Here is a 14,802-nt window from a genome sequence, read left to right on the forward strand (position 1 = left end):
CGTCTATGGGAGCAGAGGAGTCGCCCCCTGCTGGTCACTACAGAGAAGTAGAGTCATTTCCTCATAGACGTCTATGGGAGCAGAGGAGTCGCCCCCTGCTGGTCACTACAGAGAAGTAGAGTCATTTCCTCATAGACGTCTATGGGAGCAGAGGAGTCGCCCCCTGCTGGTCACTACAGAGAAGTAGAGTCATTTCCTCATAGACGTCTATGGGAGCAGAGGAGTCGCCCCCTGCTGGTCACCACAGAGAAGTAGAGTCATTTCCTCATAGACGTCTATGGGAGCAGAGGAGTCGCCCCCTGCTGGTCACTACAGAGAAGTAGAGTCGGCTGCAATCTACAACCTCACCACCAGGTGCCACTGCATCCTACACACGGCCCCTTTAACTTCATTCAGTTGTGTGTTTATCACCTATAATTTATTTAATCTTTTGCCACTAACACTGTAAACTGGTAACAAGTGTTTAGGACACAAACGGGGATCCAGAAGAAATAAACACTGAGGAAAAAAAGAGGTGTCTGTCTTTTGTATTTTCTCAGGAAAATGGCACATGTCCACATTTGCAATTTACACCATATTAATTGTGTGTATTTTCACAGGAAGTGTGTAATTGTCTTGAGTGAGTCCTTTCCTTGGTCCAGCTTGTCCCCAAGGTTCAAGTCTCACCCAATAGAAGCTGCCCTCTTTGGTTTCACGTTGAAGTGCAGTCACCAGGTGAATAAGGTCTTGGTCCAGACGATGGAGTCACAGCCTGAGGGGACGGACGAGGTCCACCGTGTCCACAACAACAACAACAACAAACAATCCTTTCCCTGCCTCTCTGTCCTGTCACAGGAAACAGAAACAAACGTCGCGTTGGTGGCTTTTGTGTTTAGCATTTAACGTCAGTCTCCGTCAGCAACAACAACACAACAAAAGGAAGCAAACTGAAAAGGTGCTGAGTTAATGAAATAAAATAAAGTGAAATAATATTATAAGTTATGTAAAATAAAATACACTTAAAAATAAATAAATAAATAAAGCCGAATGAAGTTTAAATAAAATAAAATAAAATAAAATAAAAAAACATTTTGTTATTTTATAAAAAATAGACAATATTAAATACAAATAAAATAATCATTAAATAATAGAAAATCTTACAAATATAAAGCTAAAGCGAACAATGTGGCGTGATATGTTCATTCTCACCTTTAATATTCACTCCACGCTCAAGTCGGCATAAAGGTCCGGAGGAGGTAAAATAATCATGTCAGAGACAAAATCCATTTCCTGTGTGGAACTGACTTCAGGCCTGTGGACAAAAACAACAACACTCATAAACAAGTCGGCCGACTAACAACAAAACCAACTGATACGTTTCATCATCGGAACCTGTGTGTGCGTGTGTGTGTGTGTGTGTGTGTGTGTGTGTGTGTGTGTGTGTGTGTGTGTGTGTGCGTGTGTGTGCGTGTGTGTGTGTGGGCGTGTGTGTGTGCGCGTGTGTGTGTGTGTGTGTGTGTGTGTGGGCGTGTGCGTGTGTGTGTGCGTGTGTGTGTGTGCGTGTGTGTGTGTGCGTGTGTGTGCGTGTGTGTGTGTGGGCGTGTGTGTGTGCGCGTGTGTGTGTGTGTGTGTGTGGGCGTGTGCGTGTGTGTGTGCGTGTGTGTGTGTGCGTGTGTGTGTGTGCGTGTGTGTGCGTGTGTGTGTGTGGGCGTGTGTGTGTGCGCGTGTGTGTGTGTGTGTGTGTGTGTGTGTGGGCGTGTGCGTGTGTGTGTGCGTGTGTGTGTGTGTGTGTGCGTGTGTGTGCGTGCGTGCGTGCGTGTGTGCGTGTGTGTGTGTGTGTGTGTGTGTGTGTGCGTGTGTGTGTGTGTGTGTGCGTGTGTGTGCGTGCGTGCGTGCGTGTGTGCGTGTGTGTGTGTGTGTGTGTGTGTGTGTGTGTGTGTGTCTGTGTGCGTGTGTCTGGGCGAGTTAGTGTGTATTTTATAAACCCACTCACAGGGGAACTGCTTCCTTTTTCACCGTGAGGGGACCTGAGATGTATAAGAGGAGGATTCATATATTAATGAATCATACTATTAAATATTCACAATCAACTCGTTGAAAATGAGAATAATCATTAATTACGTGCGAGTGATAATTATTTATTATAATTAAATGTATTAAGCAGTTGACTCCTCGACTTTGTGTCTTACTTTTCTCTGGTTCGGTGCCGCTGGAGAAAAGAACGAAAGCAAAAGTTAAACCCTTGTTTGTGTGTGTGTGTGTGCGTGTGCGTGTACTTGTGTGTGCGTGCGTGTGCGTGTACTTGTGTGTGCGTGCGTGTGCGTGTACTTGTGTGTGAATCACACATACCTGGTAGCTGCTTCCTCAAGTTTGGGTGAGTGGAAAAATGTGGCCAACTTCTGAAGAGCTTCATGTCTCGCTCTGTCAGGAAGACGAAGACAAAATGTATGCAGGCTCTGCTTGTGTGTGTGTGTGTGTGTGTGTGTGTGTGTGTGTGTGTGCTCACTGGACATTAGGGCCATCTGCGATGATGTCACTGCAGCTGTGGGCGTGGCTTACGCTCAGCTCTTTGTTTCCTGAGACAGACAGATGAAACTTAATGACGTATAACGGACCAGAGAGGCGTGGAGGTCTTTGTAGAAGATGCTGCTCTCTAGAGTGTGCAGGCGGCTCGGGGAGAGATTCTTTAAAGTGAAGCCACCGAGATGTTATGTTTATTACATTGCTACATGTATGGACGCCAGATCATATGGAGATAGTTTTCTTATTGATACCAATAACTCCAACAAGAATTCAAAGCCCTTTAACGTCCCGAGCGTAGATGAGATGCAGACTGTCTGAGCAGCATCTAGCATCCTCTGCTGAGGGTCCTTACCCATGTCCGGCATGGACAGCGTCCGCGTGTGTCCGCTGGGAGAGACACAGGGAGGAGACGAGGCGTTATGACATGATAATACCTGCATGACAACAACAGAGGCCCACGTGGACTCACTTCGAGGTCAGCAGGGCCTCGGGTTCCAGGGCGGGAGAGAGAGGTTCCTCTTCATCGCCGCTCCACTCGTCGCTGTCGTATGAGACTGTGCACGGCGACGTAAACACAAATGAATGAATAAACCGTGCTGTTGCTGTGACGAGGAAGGCGGCGGTACTTACAGGTCTCCGCTGACATCGAGTAGAGGTTTGAGGCCCTGAGGAAGAAGAGACAAAATATGAATCATCCTAAATCAAAGCTTCTATCAGGAGACCAAAGCGGGATTCTATGATTCCAAGAGCAACAGGTTCTGAGGTGGAAAGATCTGCAGCACAAGGGTCCCTTTAGAGCCCCTCTCAGTCCTGGTCCAGGTTCTACTGGGTCACCCGCCCCTCCAGTGTGATCGGCACTACGTCCTGGTTCTCCAGAGAGGAGGAGGTCTCCACAAGACTCCATTGATGCCGGATCTGGGTGTTTCCACGGGGGACTGGTCTCTGCTGGAGGATCCGAGTCTCCAGGTGGACTGGTCTCTAATGGAGTCTGGAGGTCCAGCGAACCCCCATGTCGCAGAACAGGGACTCAGAATATCAGTGGTTAATGAGTGTGATTAATTAAAAGATCCCCCCACCTGGTGACCTCGTCCTCCATCAGGCTGTTGTTGGTGCCGCCACTCATGCGAGTGGCCTTCTTCCCCAGCTCCATCATCTCCTTGATGTCCAGCTCCACAAAATCCACCGCGATGTATCCGACTGGAACAAACCCTCCACAGTCAGTGCCCCCACTTGATACATGTGAATAGTGTTCCTCCATGCTTCCTTTGACCCCGGGGGGCGGTTGACTCACAGTTGTTGCTGCTGCTCCTGGCCAGCCATTTGCCCTTGGGGCAGTTGGTGGTCCGGATGATGCTCACCACCTCGCCGCAGGTGACCGGCAGGTCGTTCTTGCGTCCCTTGTTGGTCACGGTGACCCTGGCCTGGTACATGGCGTCCTCCTGACCTTTGATCTGAAAGGCGGGGGGGGTCAACGCCACGCATCCACATACTCTCTACATGGACATGTAGTAAGGGGAGGAGCTAAAGCTACGTATGATCAGAGATAAACTAGCAGGTTCTTCACAAGCAGAACTGGGATCAGGAGATCAGCCTCTGATGGTTCAGGATCACAGGACTCCACCGTGTGGGCTCCGCTCAGCTCCTCCACCTGGAGGTATGAACCACGATAAGACACCCCCACCCCCCCCCGATGACACCACTCACTTTAAATGTCTTCTTAATCTCGTTCTCCTTCTTCTCCCTCTCTTTCAGCTCCTTCTTCTCCCTCTCCTGTTTCTCCTTCAGCTCCTTCTTCTCCTTCTCCAGCCGCTGCTTCTCTTTTTTCCTCTGCTCTTTCTCGTCCGACCCTCCGGCGGCGGCCTTCTTCTCCGACCTGCAGAAGGAGAAGAGTTTGACGTTTGAGCCTGAAGGGAAAAGCGATTGGTCAAAATAAAAGAGCAGATAAAATCAGGGCCTTACTTGCCGAACCGGATCGTCTTGCTTTTTGCTCCATTCTGTAAAAACAGATTTAATTTATCTCACTTCAAATCAGAATGAGCATTATGAGCAGAAAGAGGCTTTTAATCCGAAAAGCCACTCACTGTTTCTTGTTGTGGCTCAGCGTATGGATCTGGAGAAAAAACAATGTGGTTAAATATATGAAAATAAGGTTTTGTTTGTGTCTATTTGTGATATCAAAGTCACATGTGATATATAACACTGAGACATGTGATATTTAACAGTGAGACATGTGGTATTTAACACTGAGACATGTGATATTTAACAGCGAGACATGTAATATTTATCACTGAGACATGTGATATTTAACAGTGAGACATGTGATATTTATCACTAAGACATGTGGTATTTATCACTGAGACATGTGATATTTATCACCGAGACATGTGATATTTAACACAGAGACATGTGGTATTTATCACTGAGATATGTGATATTTATCAGTGAGACGTGTGATATTTATCACTAAGACATGTGGTATTTATCACTGAGACATGTGATATTTATCACTTAGACATGTGATATTTAACACTTAGACATGTGATATTTAACACAGAGACATGTGGTATTTATCACTGAGACATGTGATATTTATCACTGAGATATGTGATATTTAACACAGAGACATGTGATATTTATCACTGAGACATGTGATATTTAACAGTGAGACATGTGGTATTTATCACTTAGACATGTGATATTTATCACTGAGACATGTGATATTTAACACAGAGACATGTGATATTTATCACTGAGACATGTGAATGAGTGGTGCCTGATTTCCTCTCGGTCTCCTCACTCTTTGGGGTTCCTTTGCGCTTCCTCCCTGCGTCGCCCTTCCCTTTCTTCTGGCCCTTGGACACGGGCATGGCCTCGTACATGTTCTCCGTGCTCTCGTAGATGCTCTTGTCGACTTGGTCTTTGAGTCTGGGGGGCGGAGAGGAATCAAAACCAAGTTCTCAGACTGGATCGGGTACTAGGCGGTGGGGGTTGTGTGTCTCACCCTGCCGCTGGTGGGGAGGATTCTGGATCTGGATTCTCTGGATCTGTGAAGGCCCCTGCCCCCGTCCCATAATTGCAAAGCTCCGGCAGGTTCTGTCCGTCGGGGATTTGTAGACCCGTGTGTTCCCCCCCCCCCTCTGAATGAGAGCGAGCGTCTGAAGCCACGTAGTCCGTCTCTGAGTATTGAGAAGCCGGGACCCCTGTGGGGGGAAAGCAGCGTTAGCGGGACGCCAGGTTATTGGTGATCACAAAGACTCTAGGCATGATGATGGGGGGTCTCACTGTTGTCCCCAAGGGGGAAGGGGGGAAGAGGGGTGAGTGGACTCAGTTTGAGGGGGTGAGATCTGCTTGGCTCTGAAGCTGGACCCAGAGACTCCGGGTCGAGGATCCTCTTGAGGGGAACAGGAGGTGGAACCAGCAGCAGCTCTTGGATGGGGTCCGCCGCCTCCTCGGGGATCCTTTCCATCACTGGGGGGAGTTGCCCTGCAGGGGGTGACGTCATCACACTGATTTCACCACGTGTAGCTACGTTTTCAAGATATTTTCTTTCATAATTTGGACCAAACAACAAAACCCCTGAAGGAAGTCTGCAAACACAAGAGAGGCAGAGGAATTTAACCTGCGAGGAGGCGGAGCCAATCCAACAAGCGTTGCGAGAGCATTGAAGTGACAGTGATGTCGGGAGGCGAGTGAGTTACCAGGACTTATCTCGTGTTTATCGTGGAGCTCTGAAAAGATGCAATGAAAGGACACAACTGTCCCCATGTCGAGAATATCCCTCTATCGTGTTTCATCAAGAATCATCTACATACGTGACGGCAGACTTAAGGACACGTTGAGACAGCGTGAGGACGTCTCACACCATTAATGAGCTGCGTGATCACTTCTCGTCACTAACACGTTAAAATCATGGCTGACATTCCTCTGCAGCTCCGCCCTCTGCTCAGTTGTTTCTGGCACGACAGCAGGAATGTGTGTGTGTGTGTGTGTGTCTATGCTACACACACACACACACACACACACATCTCCTCTGCTGCGATGCCCTGAGGAGGCATTACCGATTGTCCTCATCTGTAAAATGTCACTCAAAGAGACGCCAACCAACCAGCAGAGACTCAAATAAAACCAGAAAGACTCACAAGGACGACGGCTAAGAGTCGCAAATGTGACCAGAAAGATACAAAAAGTACCAGAGAGACGCGAAGATGACAACATTGACACAAAGACACACCCCTTACACAAACAAGAGAAACCCCGCATGTCTACAAGTAGAGCAGGAAGCAGGAGCAAGTCACAGGAAGCAGAAGCAGGAGCAGGAAGCAGGAAGCAAGAGCAGGAAGCAGGAAGCAAGTCACAGGAAGCCTGAGCAGGAAGCAGGAGAGGGACTCACTGGGGTCAAAGCCGTTAACTGGTTTCGGGGGGGGGGCGTTCCCCTCGTAGTCCACGGGTGGGAGCTCTGGCAGTGAGCGGGTGGCGCTGGGGGGGAGCTCCTCGGGAGGGGCAATGATGGGGTAGGACGGAGACGGGTTTGTTGGCGAGCTGAAACCAGACGAGTGCATTAAATTGTGTTACATTCATAATAATAATAATATAATAACAGTATAAAATATATTTTAATAATATAATAATAATGATATATATGACTAATGACCCCCCCCCCTCACCAGGGCTTCTTGCGGGCCTTTTCCAGAGCACTGAAGATCCTCTGGTCACACGCAGAGGTCTTCCTCCCCGGGCTCAGGTCCTCCATCTTGGCGAGAACCGCCAGGGCCGACGTGGTGCGCTTTGATTTGGGGGAGGGTGGGGGGGACGCAGGGCCCGTGGAGGCTGCTACAGGTGTAGGAGCAGCAGGTGGAGAAGGAGGCGCCTCCACCTCGGCCAAGTTCTCAACTTCCACAGGAGCCTCTACGGCTGGCAGCTCGTCCATCCGGGGGGGTGTTGAGACGAGGCGACCCGGCGGGGGGATGGGGGGGCCGTCGGACGGTGGGGTGGGGTCCCCGATGACGTCGTCCTGCCTGGAGAAGACCAGAGAGTCTGGGATCCCCTCCACTGCAGCATCAGGGCCCGGTACGTAGGGGGGGGCTGGAGGGAGGGCCTTTGGTGCTTCAGGAGGAGCCAGGATGAGGGGGGGCGGGATGTGGGAGGCTGGAATGACGGGGTCCAGAAAGAGGCGGGGCGGGATGACGGGACCAGGGATGAGGGGGGGCGGGGTGTCGGGACCAGGGATGAGGGGGGGCGGGATGTCGGAGGCTGGAATGACGGGGTCCAGGAGGAGGCGGGGCGGGATGACGGGAGCAGGGATGAGGGGGGGCAGGATGACGGGAGCAGGGATGAGGGGGGGCGGGATGACGGGAGCAGGGATGAGGGGGGGCGGGATGACGGGAGCAGGGATGACGGGGGGCGGGATGTCGGAGGCTGGGATGAGGGGGGGCGGGACGTCGGAGGCTGGAATGACGGGGTCCAGGAGGAGGCGGGGCGGGATGACGGGAGCAGGGATGAGGGGGGGCAGGATGACGGGAGCAGGGATGAGGGGGGGCGGGATGACGGGAGCAGGGATGACGGGGGGCGGGATGTCGGAGGCTGGGATGAGGGGGGGCGGGACGTCGGAGGCTGGAATGACGGGGTCCAGGAGGAGGCGGGGCGGGATGACGGGAGCAGGGATGAGGGGGGGCAGGATGACGGGAGCAGGGATGAGGGGGGGCGGGATGTCGGAGGCTGAAATGACGGGGTCCAGAAAGAGGCGGGGCGGGATGACGGGACCAGGGATGAGGGGGGGCGGGATGTCGGGACCAGGGATGAGGGGGGGCGGGATGTCGGGACCAGGGATGAGGGGGGGCGGGATGTCGGAGGCTGGAATGACGGGGTCCAGGAGGAGGCGGGGCGGGATGTCGGAGGCTGGAATGACGGGGTCCAGGAGGAGGCGGGGCGGGATGACGGGAGCAGGGATGACGGGGGGCGGGATGACGGGAGCAGGGATGACGGGGGGCGGGATGACGGGAGCAGGGATGAGGGGGGGCGGGACGTCGGAGGCTGGGATGGCGGGAGCAGGGATGAGGGGGGGCGGGATGACGGGAGCAGGGGGAAGGGGGGGCGGGATGAGAGGGGCCTTAGCTGGTTCAGGACCGTCTGAGGGGGGGGCGTCCAGGATGGACTCCGCTGGGACCTGTGTGGAATTTCTCTTCTTGATGAAGCCCAGCAGGGCCTTCTTCTTTGGGGCTGGGGCCGGGGGCGGCGGGGGGGGCACAGAGGCACTCTCCTCGGGGGGCGTCTCCTCTCTCCTGTTCTTCTGCTCCATTGGACCCTCGTCTGGCTTCTCTTTGCCCCCCCTGAGCTTGTCTTTGCCCTTGATCTGGATGAGGGGCTTCTTGCTCTCCTTCTTGTCTTCCTTGAAGATCACTCGGGGGGCGGCGGCCGACCTCCCCTCCAGGCTCTGACCGATGGAGGTGAGCAGGGAGGGGCGCGCTCCTACAGGGAGGAAGTGGGGGGGGCTCTGCGGGGGAGGGACCGTCCTCGGTTTCTCCCGGAGAGCTGGTTTTGAGTCGGGACGCTTCAGGAAGAGCTCCTCTGCCTCGAACTTGGCCCTCAGGGCCTGGAAGTCCAAAGCGTCCCCCTGAGAGGTCACCCCCCCCCCAGAGAGAACACAGCATCAAATCATGCTCCTCGTCTTCATGACTTATTCATTAAGGAATAATCTAAAGGTGAAAGCAGCTGACGTCTTTGTGACAGGAAGCTGAGCAGCAGGTTATCGCTCGTTATTGTGTAATAACTTAATTATAACGTTTGAACGTACCTGATCCATCCTGTTTGAATGTCCAACGAAACCACTCCGATCCCCTCAGCTGCTTCTCATTCTCCCTCTGTCCGTCTCTGTCCGTCTGTCTCTGTCCGTCTGTCTCTCTCTGTCTGTCTCTGTCCGTCTGTCTCTATCTTTCTTTCTCTGTCTCTGTCCGTCTGTCTCTTTCTGTCTGTCTGTCTCTGTCTGTCTGTCTGAGCGTCCCTCGTGCTCAGGTGATTCTGAGGAATGAGGTCAGGTGGGAGGAGTCGCCTCCTTAAAAGAGAAGGAAAAGGAGTCAAACCGGTCGAGTGTTCTTCTTCTTCTTGGTCCCTCTGGAATGCGGCGCAGCTGGAAGTGGAATGCGAGTCTTCTTCCTGCTGTCGGCCGATGAAACTGACCTGGAGTTCCTATTTAACCTTTATTTTACCAGTAAAGTTACTGACTTAATATGTCCTTATTGAAGGAGCTCAATAAATGTCACATATACCACATAAAAATATATGCAAATGAATCAGCAGCGTTGAGTAACAGGACACAACAAATATTCCATAATCCTGTTTAAAGAAATAATAGGAATAGAATAAGAATGATTAGACTGCCGAATAAGACTTTTTAATCTGCTTACGTTTTGAGACTAAACATAAATGTTTTAACAATAAAATGTGGTGTGAATTAAATATTATTTTTATTAAAAAGCAAACAAAGTGTAACTTGTCTTTTCCAAAAATGCTGATAATCCAGAACGAAAGAAATAGTCCCAGAGGACAGATTATATAAATGTGGATTACACAGGAAGTGAGAATATTACAATATTCAGCAAGACAAACTATATCAACAACACACACACACACACAGACCCACACACACACACACACAGACCCACACACACACACAGACCCACACACACACAGACCCACACACACAGAGACCCACGCTCACACACACACAGACCCACACTCACACACACACAGACCCACACACACACAGACCCACCCACACACACAGAGACCCACACACACACAGACCCACCCACACACACAGAGACCCACGCTCACACACACACAGACCCACACACACACACACACAGACCCACACACACACAGACCCACCCACACACACAGAGACCCACGCTCACACACACACAGACCCACACACACACACACACAGACCCACACACACACAGACCCACCCACACACACACACAGACCCACACTCACACACACACAGACCCACACTCACACACACACAGACCCCCCCACACACAGACCCACACACACACACAGACCCACACACACACACACACAGACTCACACACACAGACTCACACACACAGACACACACACACACACACAGACTCACACACACAGACTCACACACACAGACACACACACACACACACAGCCACAAATGGAACTACACACACACACACACACTCTCTCAGGGGACAATCAGGGGACTCGGTCATTTCGACGTGTTTATTGGTAACATGAAGACGTGAAATCAAGAGAAACCCAAAAATCATCTAAAATCTTCACTGCTGAATGTCATAAAGATAAAAAATAATGTGTCATTTACATTAAGAAACTTTTAATCTGAGGTAAAGTTAATCAGTTCATTCATCTTCTACTCGTCACATGATTTAAATTGATCAACATCGTCGCCTGAAGAAAGTCATACAAAATAAAGGTTCCTATGGGTGTGTGTGTGTGGGGGGGGGGGGGGGCTCTGGCCATTAAATGCGATCCACTGGCGCCATAGTCGCTGTAGTTGTAGCCTGACCAACAGGCCGGCGGGGACATCACATGGGGGGCTTTTTACGGTCACGCGGGATTGGTAGACAACGTTTTAACAAAAATCTGCGCATCAAAATCAAGACGGGGGTTGTGGACCTAAAGGCCGCCGCGTGTTTCCCCGTCGACGCGCTGGTTTCACTTCCTGGTTGTAAAGTCCTGCGTGTGTTGCAGAGCGATTCACCTCCAGAACAACAGGTGGAGTCACGTGTTTTGTAGAAGACGACCTGGAGAGTCACGTCTGTGTGTGTGGAAGTCGCTGGTTGCTTTATTTATTGATCATAGACTTTATTGCCCCGTGCATCCACACTGCTGCTCTTCATCACGGACACATTTGTCCCGTATTTTCCTCCACAAATTTGTCCCCTCGTTGGTGGAGATCTCCCTCCATGAATCAGAGGCCATCCGGCGTCCTCATAGTCCGCCAATGACGGCTTGTACAAGCGCTCATATTTACGCATTTCTTCACACAAAAGTTCCCCACAGACGCAGGGGGCTCTTGTGTGTCCTTGCGTCTCCCTGAAAACGCAGAAGTATAAACTAGGCTTAAGGGGGGGGGGTTGATATTGCTTGAGTGAACGTTTGCATAACTGAAGCCTTATTTCATATTTCATGGTCCAGACTGAAAGGTCGCTTTGTTGGCGACCTGATGATCGCTCGCCTCAAAGCCCCCCCCTCCCCCCCCCCTCATTGACTTATAAAGTAAAAATCACATTATTTTCTCAGTTTTTGTCATTTTTTTAATTGTACAAAAGCTTTAGAGAAGAAACCCTTTTTAAATCCTCCCCTCGGGGGACGTCGGCTCCTCCGTGTGAGTCAGACGGTTTGGCAAATCACAGAAAGTGTGTGTGTGTAGACGGTGTGAGACTTGACTGTGTGTGGGGGGGGGGGGGGTCCCACAGAGTCCATTCTGCATCGTGATCCAGCAGAACCTCACAAGAAAAACCCAATCAGAAGCAGCAAATCCACGTCCCTGATTGGCTCATTAAAAGAGTCCAGCTCCTCCTGGGGGGGGGGGGAGGTTGGAGACGGGGAGGCACCGTGCATTCAGTTCACCCTTGGTGAGGTCAGAGGGAGGACAGGTGGGGGGGCAGGGAGACGTGTCCCCGTCCTCTCGCTGCTCGTCTTCCTGTGCGTCTCTTTATTTCTTCCCCTTGTTGATCCGGGCGTAGAGAGGGTCCTTCCCCTTCTGCGCACACACACACACACACACACACACACACACACACACACACACACACACACACACACACACATATATCAGCTTGGGGGGGTTGTCGCGTGCAATTATTGTTGGTGCTGTGATATTCATTTTATATTTCCATCCATCGTCACCAACATTTAAATTGATCCTTTGTCCCTTTCCTTGTGGAAAGGGGGCGGGGCTTATGCAGCACGCCACAGAACGACACCCACAGGGGAAGAGAAGCAGTGAACCCAACTAAGCTAACTAAGCTAACATAGCTAGCATCTCACCCAAAACAACAACCATCGCCCGTCTTTAACCTGAACAACCGTCGGTTCCTCCGGGCCGCCGTCCCCGGAGACGCTCCGTCTCTCCTGCAGCCGCGGAGCGCGTCGCCCCGCCGGCGGTCGAAGCTCCGCGTGAAACCTCCCGGCTGCCGCGGCGCCTTCGATGCTTCGGCCGCCCCGCGTCCCTTGCACTTCTTTTTTTTGTTGCTGTTTTAATTAGGATATTTTTTCACATTCAGACTCTAATCTAACTATTGTGACATATAAAACGTCCTTTGTACTTTTATTACTACGCTATTATATTGTCATTAAGTTATCAGTGGCATAAAATGGTCTGAAAATTGCAATAATATCGCATAATAAATGTTGATATGACAAGAACTTGATATGGTGGCAGCCACAGGTTTTGCAGTTTCTGCCTCTGATGCTTTGACCCGCCTGAGTCCCCCAAAGGACCCGGGCCGCCACCGGGGGGCAGCAGAGCACCGGGGGGCAGCAGAGCACCGGGGGGCAGCAGAGCACCGGTCTCTGCTCACACGCTTCTGCTCAATGTGGAACGACGTGTCCCTCAGGCCACGCCTCTTTCTATATTCTGGAGCAGCAGGTCCCGAACGTTTTAGGCCACGCCCCCCTTGTACATCCCAACTGGGTCCATTTCCCCCCAAACCCCCCCACACTTAAAAAGAAAACATCTATTTATAGCTGCATTAAAATTGAACCAATGAGATGGGAGGGCTCCTGCTTCTCCTCCTCTGGGGAAGGACTTTTCTAATTAATGCCAGTTATGCAGAGGGGGTCATTAATCATCTCGCCCCATGACCCCCCCTCACCCGACGCCCTGAGGATGAGTGTATGGGGGATGACTGGTCGTCCATCTCGGCTCCCCGGTGTGAGCTCACACTTCTCCTGAGACACATGATTAAAACTGATGTCAACCTATTTATTTATACACACACACACACGTGATGTCACATGCTTACGTCCAAGTGAAGCAACAGCACACACACTCACACACACACAAACCTCATGCAAACGATTTGGCGAAGCTAAAAGAGGGGGGGGGGGGGGTGAAAGTAGTCGCTTTGGTATCAAGGTAGACCTGTCAATCAGCGTGTAGCCCCGCCCTACAGCGTCCGCTGCTTTATGGTCTGTTTGACTCTAAATGGACCATCAGTCACTAAATCACATCATGATGTGTTGAAGACGTGAAACTAGAGACTGAGACATAAACTCATGTTTACAATGTTTACTGAGGGAATAAATCAAGAGAGAAGTAGAGTCATTTCCTCATAGACGTCTATGGGAGCAGAGGAGTCGCCCCCTGCTGGTCACTACAGAGAAGTAGAGTCATTTCCTCATAGACGTCTATGGGAGCAGAGGAGTCGCCCCCTGCTGGTCACTACAGAGAAGTAGAGTCATTTCCTCATAGACGTCTATGGGAGCAGAGGAGTCGCCCCCTGCTGGTCACTACAGAGAAGTAGAGTCATTTCCTCATAGACGTCTATGGGAGCAGAGGAGTCGCCCCCTGCTGGTCACTACAGAGAAGTAGAGTCATTTCCTCATAGACGTCTATGGGAGCAGAGGAGTCGCCCCCTGCTGGTCACTACAGAGAAGTAGAGTCATTTCCTCATAGACGTCTATGGGACCAGAGGAGTCGCCCCCTGCTGGTCACTACAGAGAAGTAGAGTCATTTCCTCATAGACGTCTATGGGAGCAGAGGAGTCGCCTCCTGCTGGTCACTACAGAGAAGTGGAGTCATTTCCTCATAGACGTCTATGGGAGCAGAGGAGTCGCCCCCTGCTGGTCACTACAGAGAAGTAGAGTCATTTCCTCATAGACGTCTATGGGAGCAGAGGAGTCGCCCCCTGCTGGTCACTACAGAGAAGTAGAGTCATTTCCTCATAGACGTCTATGGGAGCAGAGGAGTCGCCCCCTGCTGGTCACTACAGAGAAGTAGAGTCATTTCCTCATAGACGTCTATGGGAGCAGAGGAGTCGCCCCCTGCTGGTCACTACAGAGAAGTAGAGTCATTTCCTCATAGACGTCTATGGGAGCAGAGGAGTCGCCCCCTGCTGGTCACTACAGAGAAGTAGAGTCATTTCCTCATAGACGTCTATGGGAGCAGAGGAGTCGCCCCCTGCTGGTCACTACAGAGAAGTAGAGTCATTTCCTCATAGACGTCTATGGGAGCAGAGGAGTCGCCCCCTGCTGGTCACTACAGAGAAGTAGAGTCATTTCCTCATAGACGTCTATGGGAGCAGA

General features: G+C 51.3%; 2 protein-coding genes across 28 annotated transcripts in view; both read right to left on the reverse strand.

Moving 5' to 3' along the window:
• Positions 1-511: 511 nt before the first annotated feature.
• LOC120814275 (uncharacterized) lies at positions 512-9,533 on the reverse strand. Of its 6 annotated transcripts, none has more exons than XM_078107735.1 (21): positions 9,398-9,523; positions 9,293-9,357; positions 7,167-9,112; positions 6,893-7,041; positions 5,785-5,985; positions 5,504-5,702; positions 5,300-5,427; positions 4,584-4,612; positions 4,462-4,496; positions 4,207-4,375; positions 3,794-3,953; positions 3,579-3,699; positions 3,133-3,167; positions 2,972-3,056; positions 2,855-2,889; positions 2,486-2,555; positions 2,329-2,400; positions 2,169-2,188; positions 1,973-2,006; positions 1,189-1,291; positions 512-825 (listed from the first exon to the last, which is right to left on the reverse strand). In XM_078107735.1, exons 2-20 carry the CDS (start codon positions 9,299-9,301, stop codon positions 1,198-1,200), a joined length of 3,591 nt encoding a protein of 1,196 aa, XP_077963861.1. In that variant the 5' UTR covers positions 9,302-9,357; positions 9,398-9,523; the 3' UTR covers positions 512-825; positions 1,189-1,197. The 6 variants fall into 6 exon arrangements, with proteins under 6 accessions (XP_077963861.1, XP_077963863.1, XP_077963862.1 ...); XM_078107737.1 differs by having other exon boundaries at positions 9,293-9,360; positions 9,405-9,522; XM_078107736.1 differs by having other exon boundaries at positions 9,293-9,358; positions 9,437-9,505.
• A 2,260-nt stretch (positions 9,534-11,793) lies between these two features.
• dab1a (DAB adaptor protein 1a) overlaps positions 11,794-14,802 on the reverse strand; it is a 32,095-nt gene continuing 29,086 nt past the window's right edge. For 20 of the 22 annotated variants that reach the window (XM_078107750.1, XM_078107747.1, XM_078107765.1 and 17 more), the window contains one exon: positions 11,794-12,256. In XM_078107750.1, the coding sequence (XP_077963876.1) occupies positions 12,209-12,256 (48 nt within the window). In that variant the 3' untranslated portion in view covers positions 11,794-12,208. Of the gene's footprint in view, positions 12,257-13,315; positions 13,447-14,802 lie in introns of those variants that run through there. The other 2 variants (XM_078107748.1, XM_078107742.1) reach the window with 1 other exon arrangement.

Source organism: Gasterosteus aculeatus, chromosome 8 (genome assembly GCF_964276395.1).
Source record: "Gasterosteus aculeatus chromosome 8, fGasAcu3.hap1.1, whole genome shotgun sequence".
Classification (NCBI taxonomy): Eukaryota; Metazoa; Chordata; class Actinopteri; order Perciformes; family Gasterosteidae; genus Gasterosteus; species Gasterosteus aculeatus.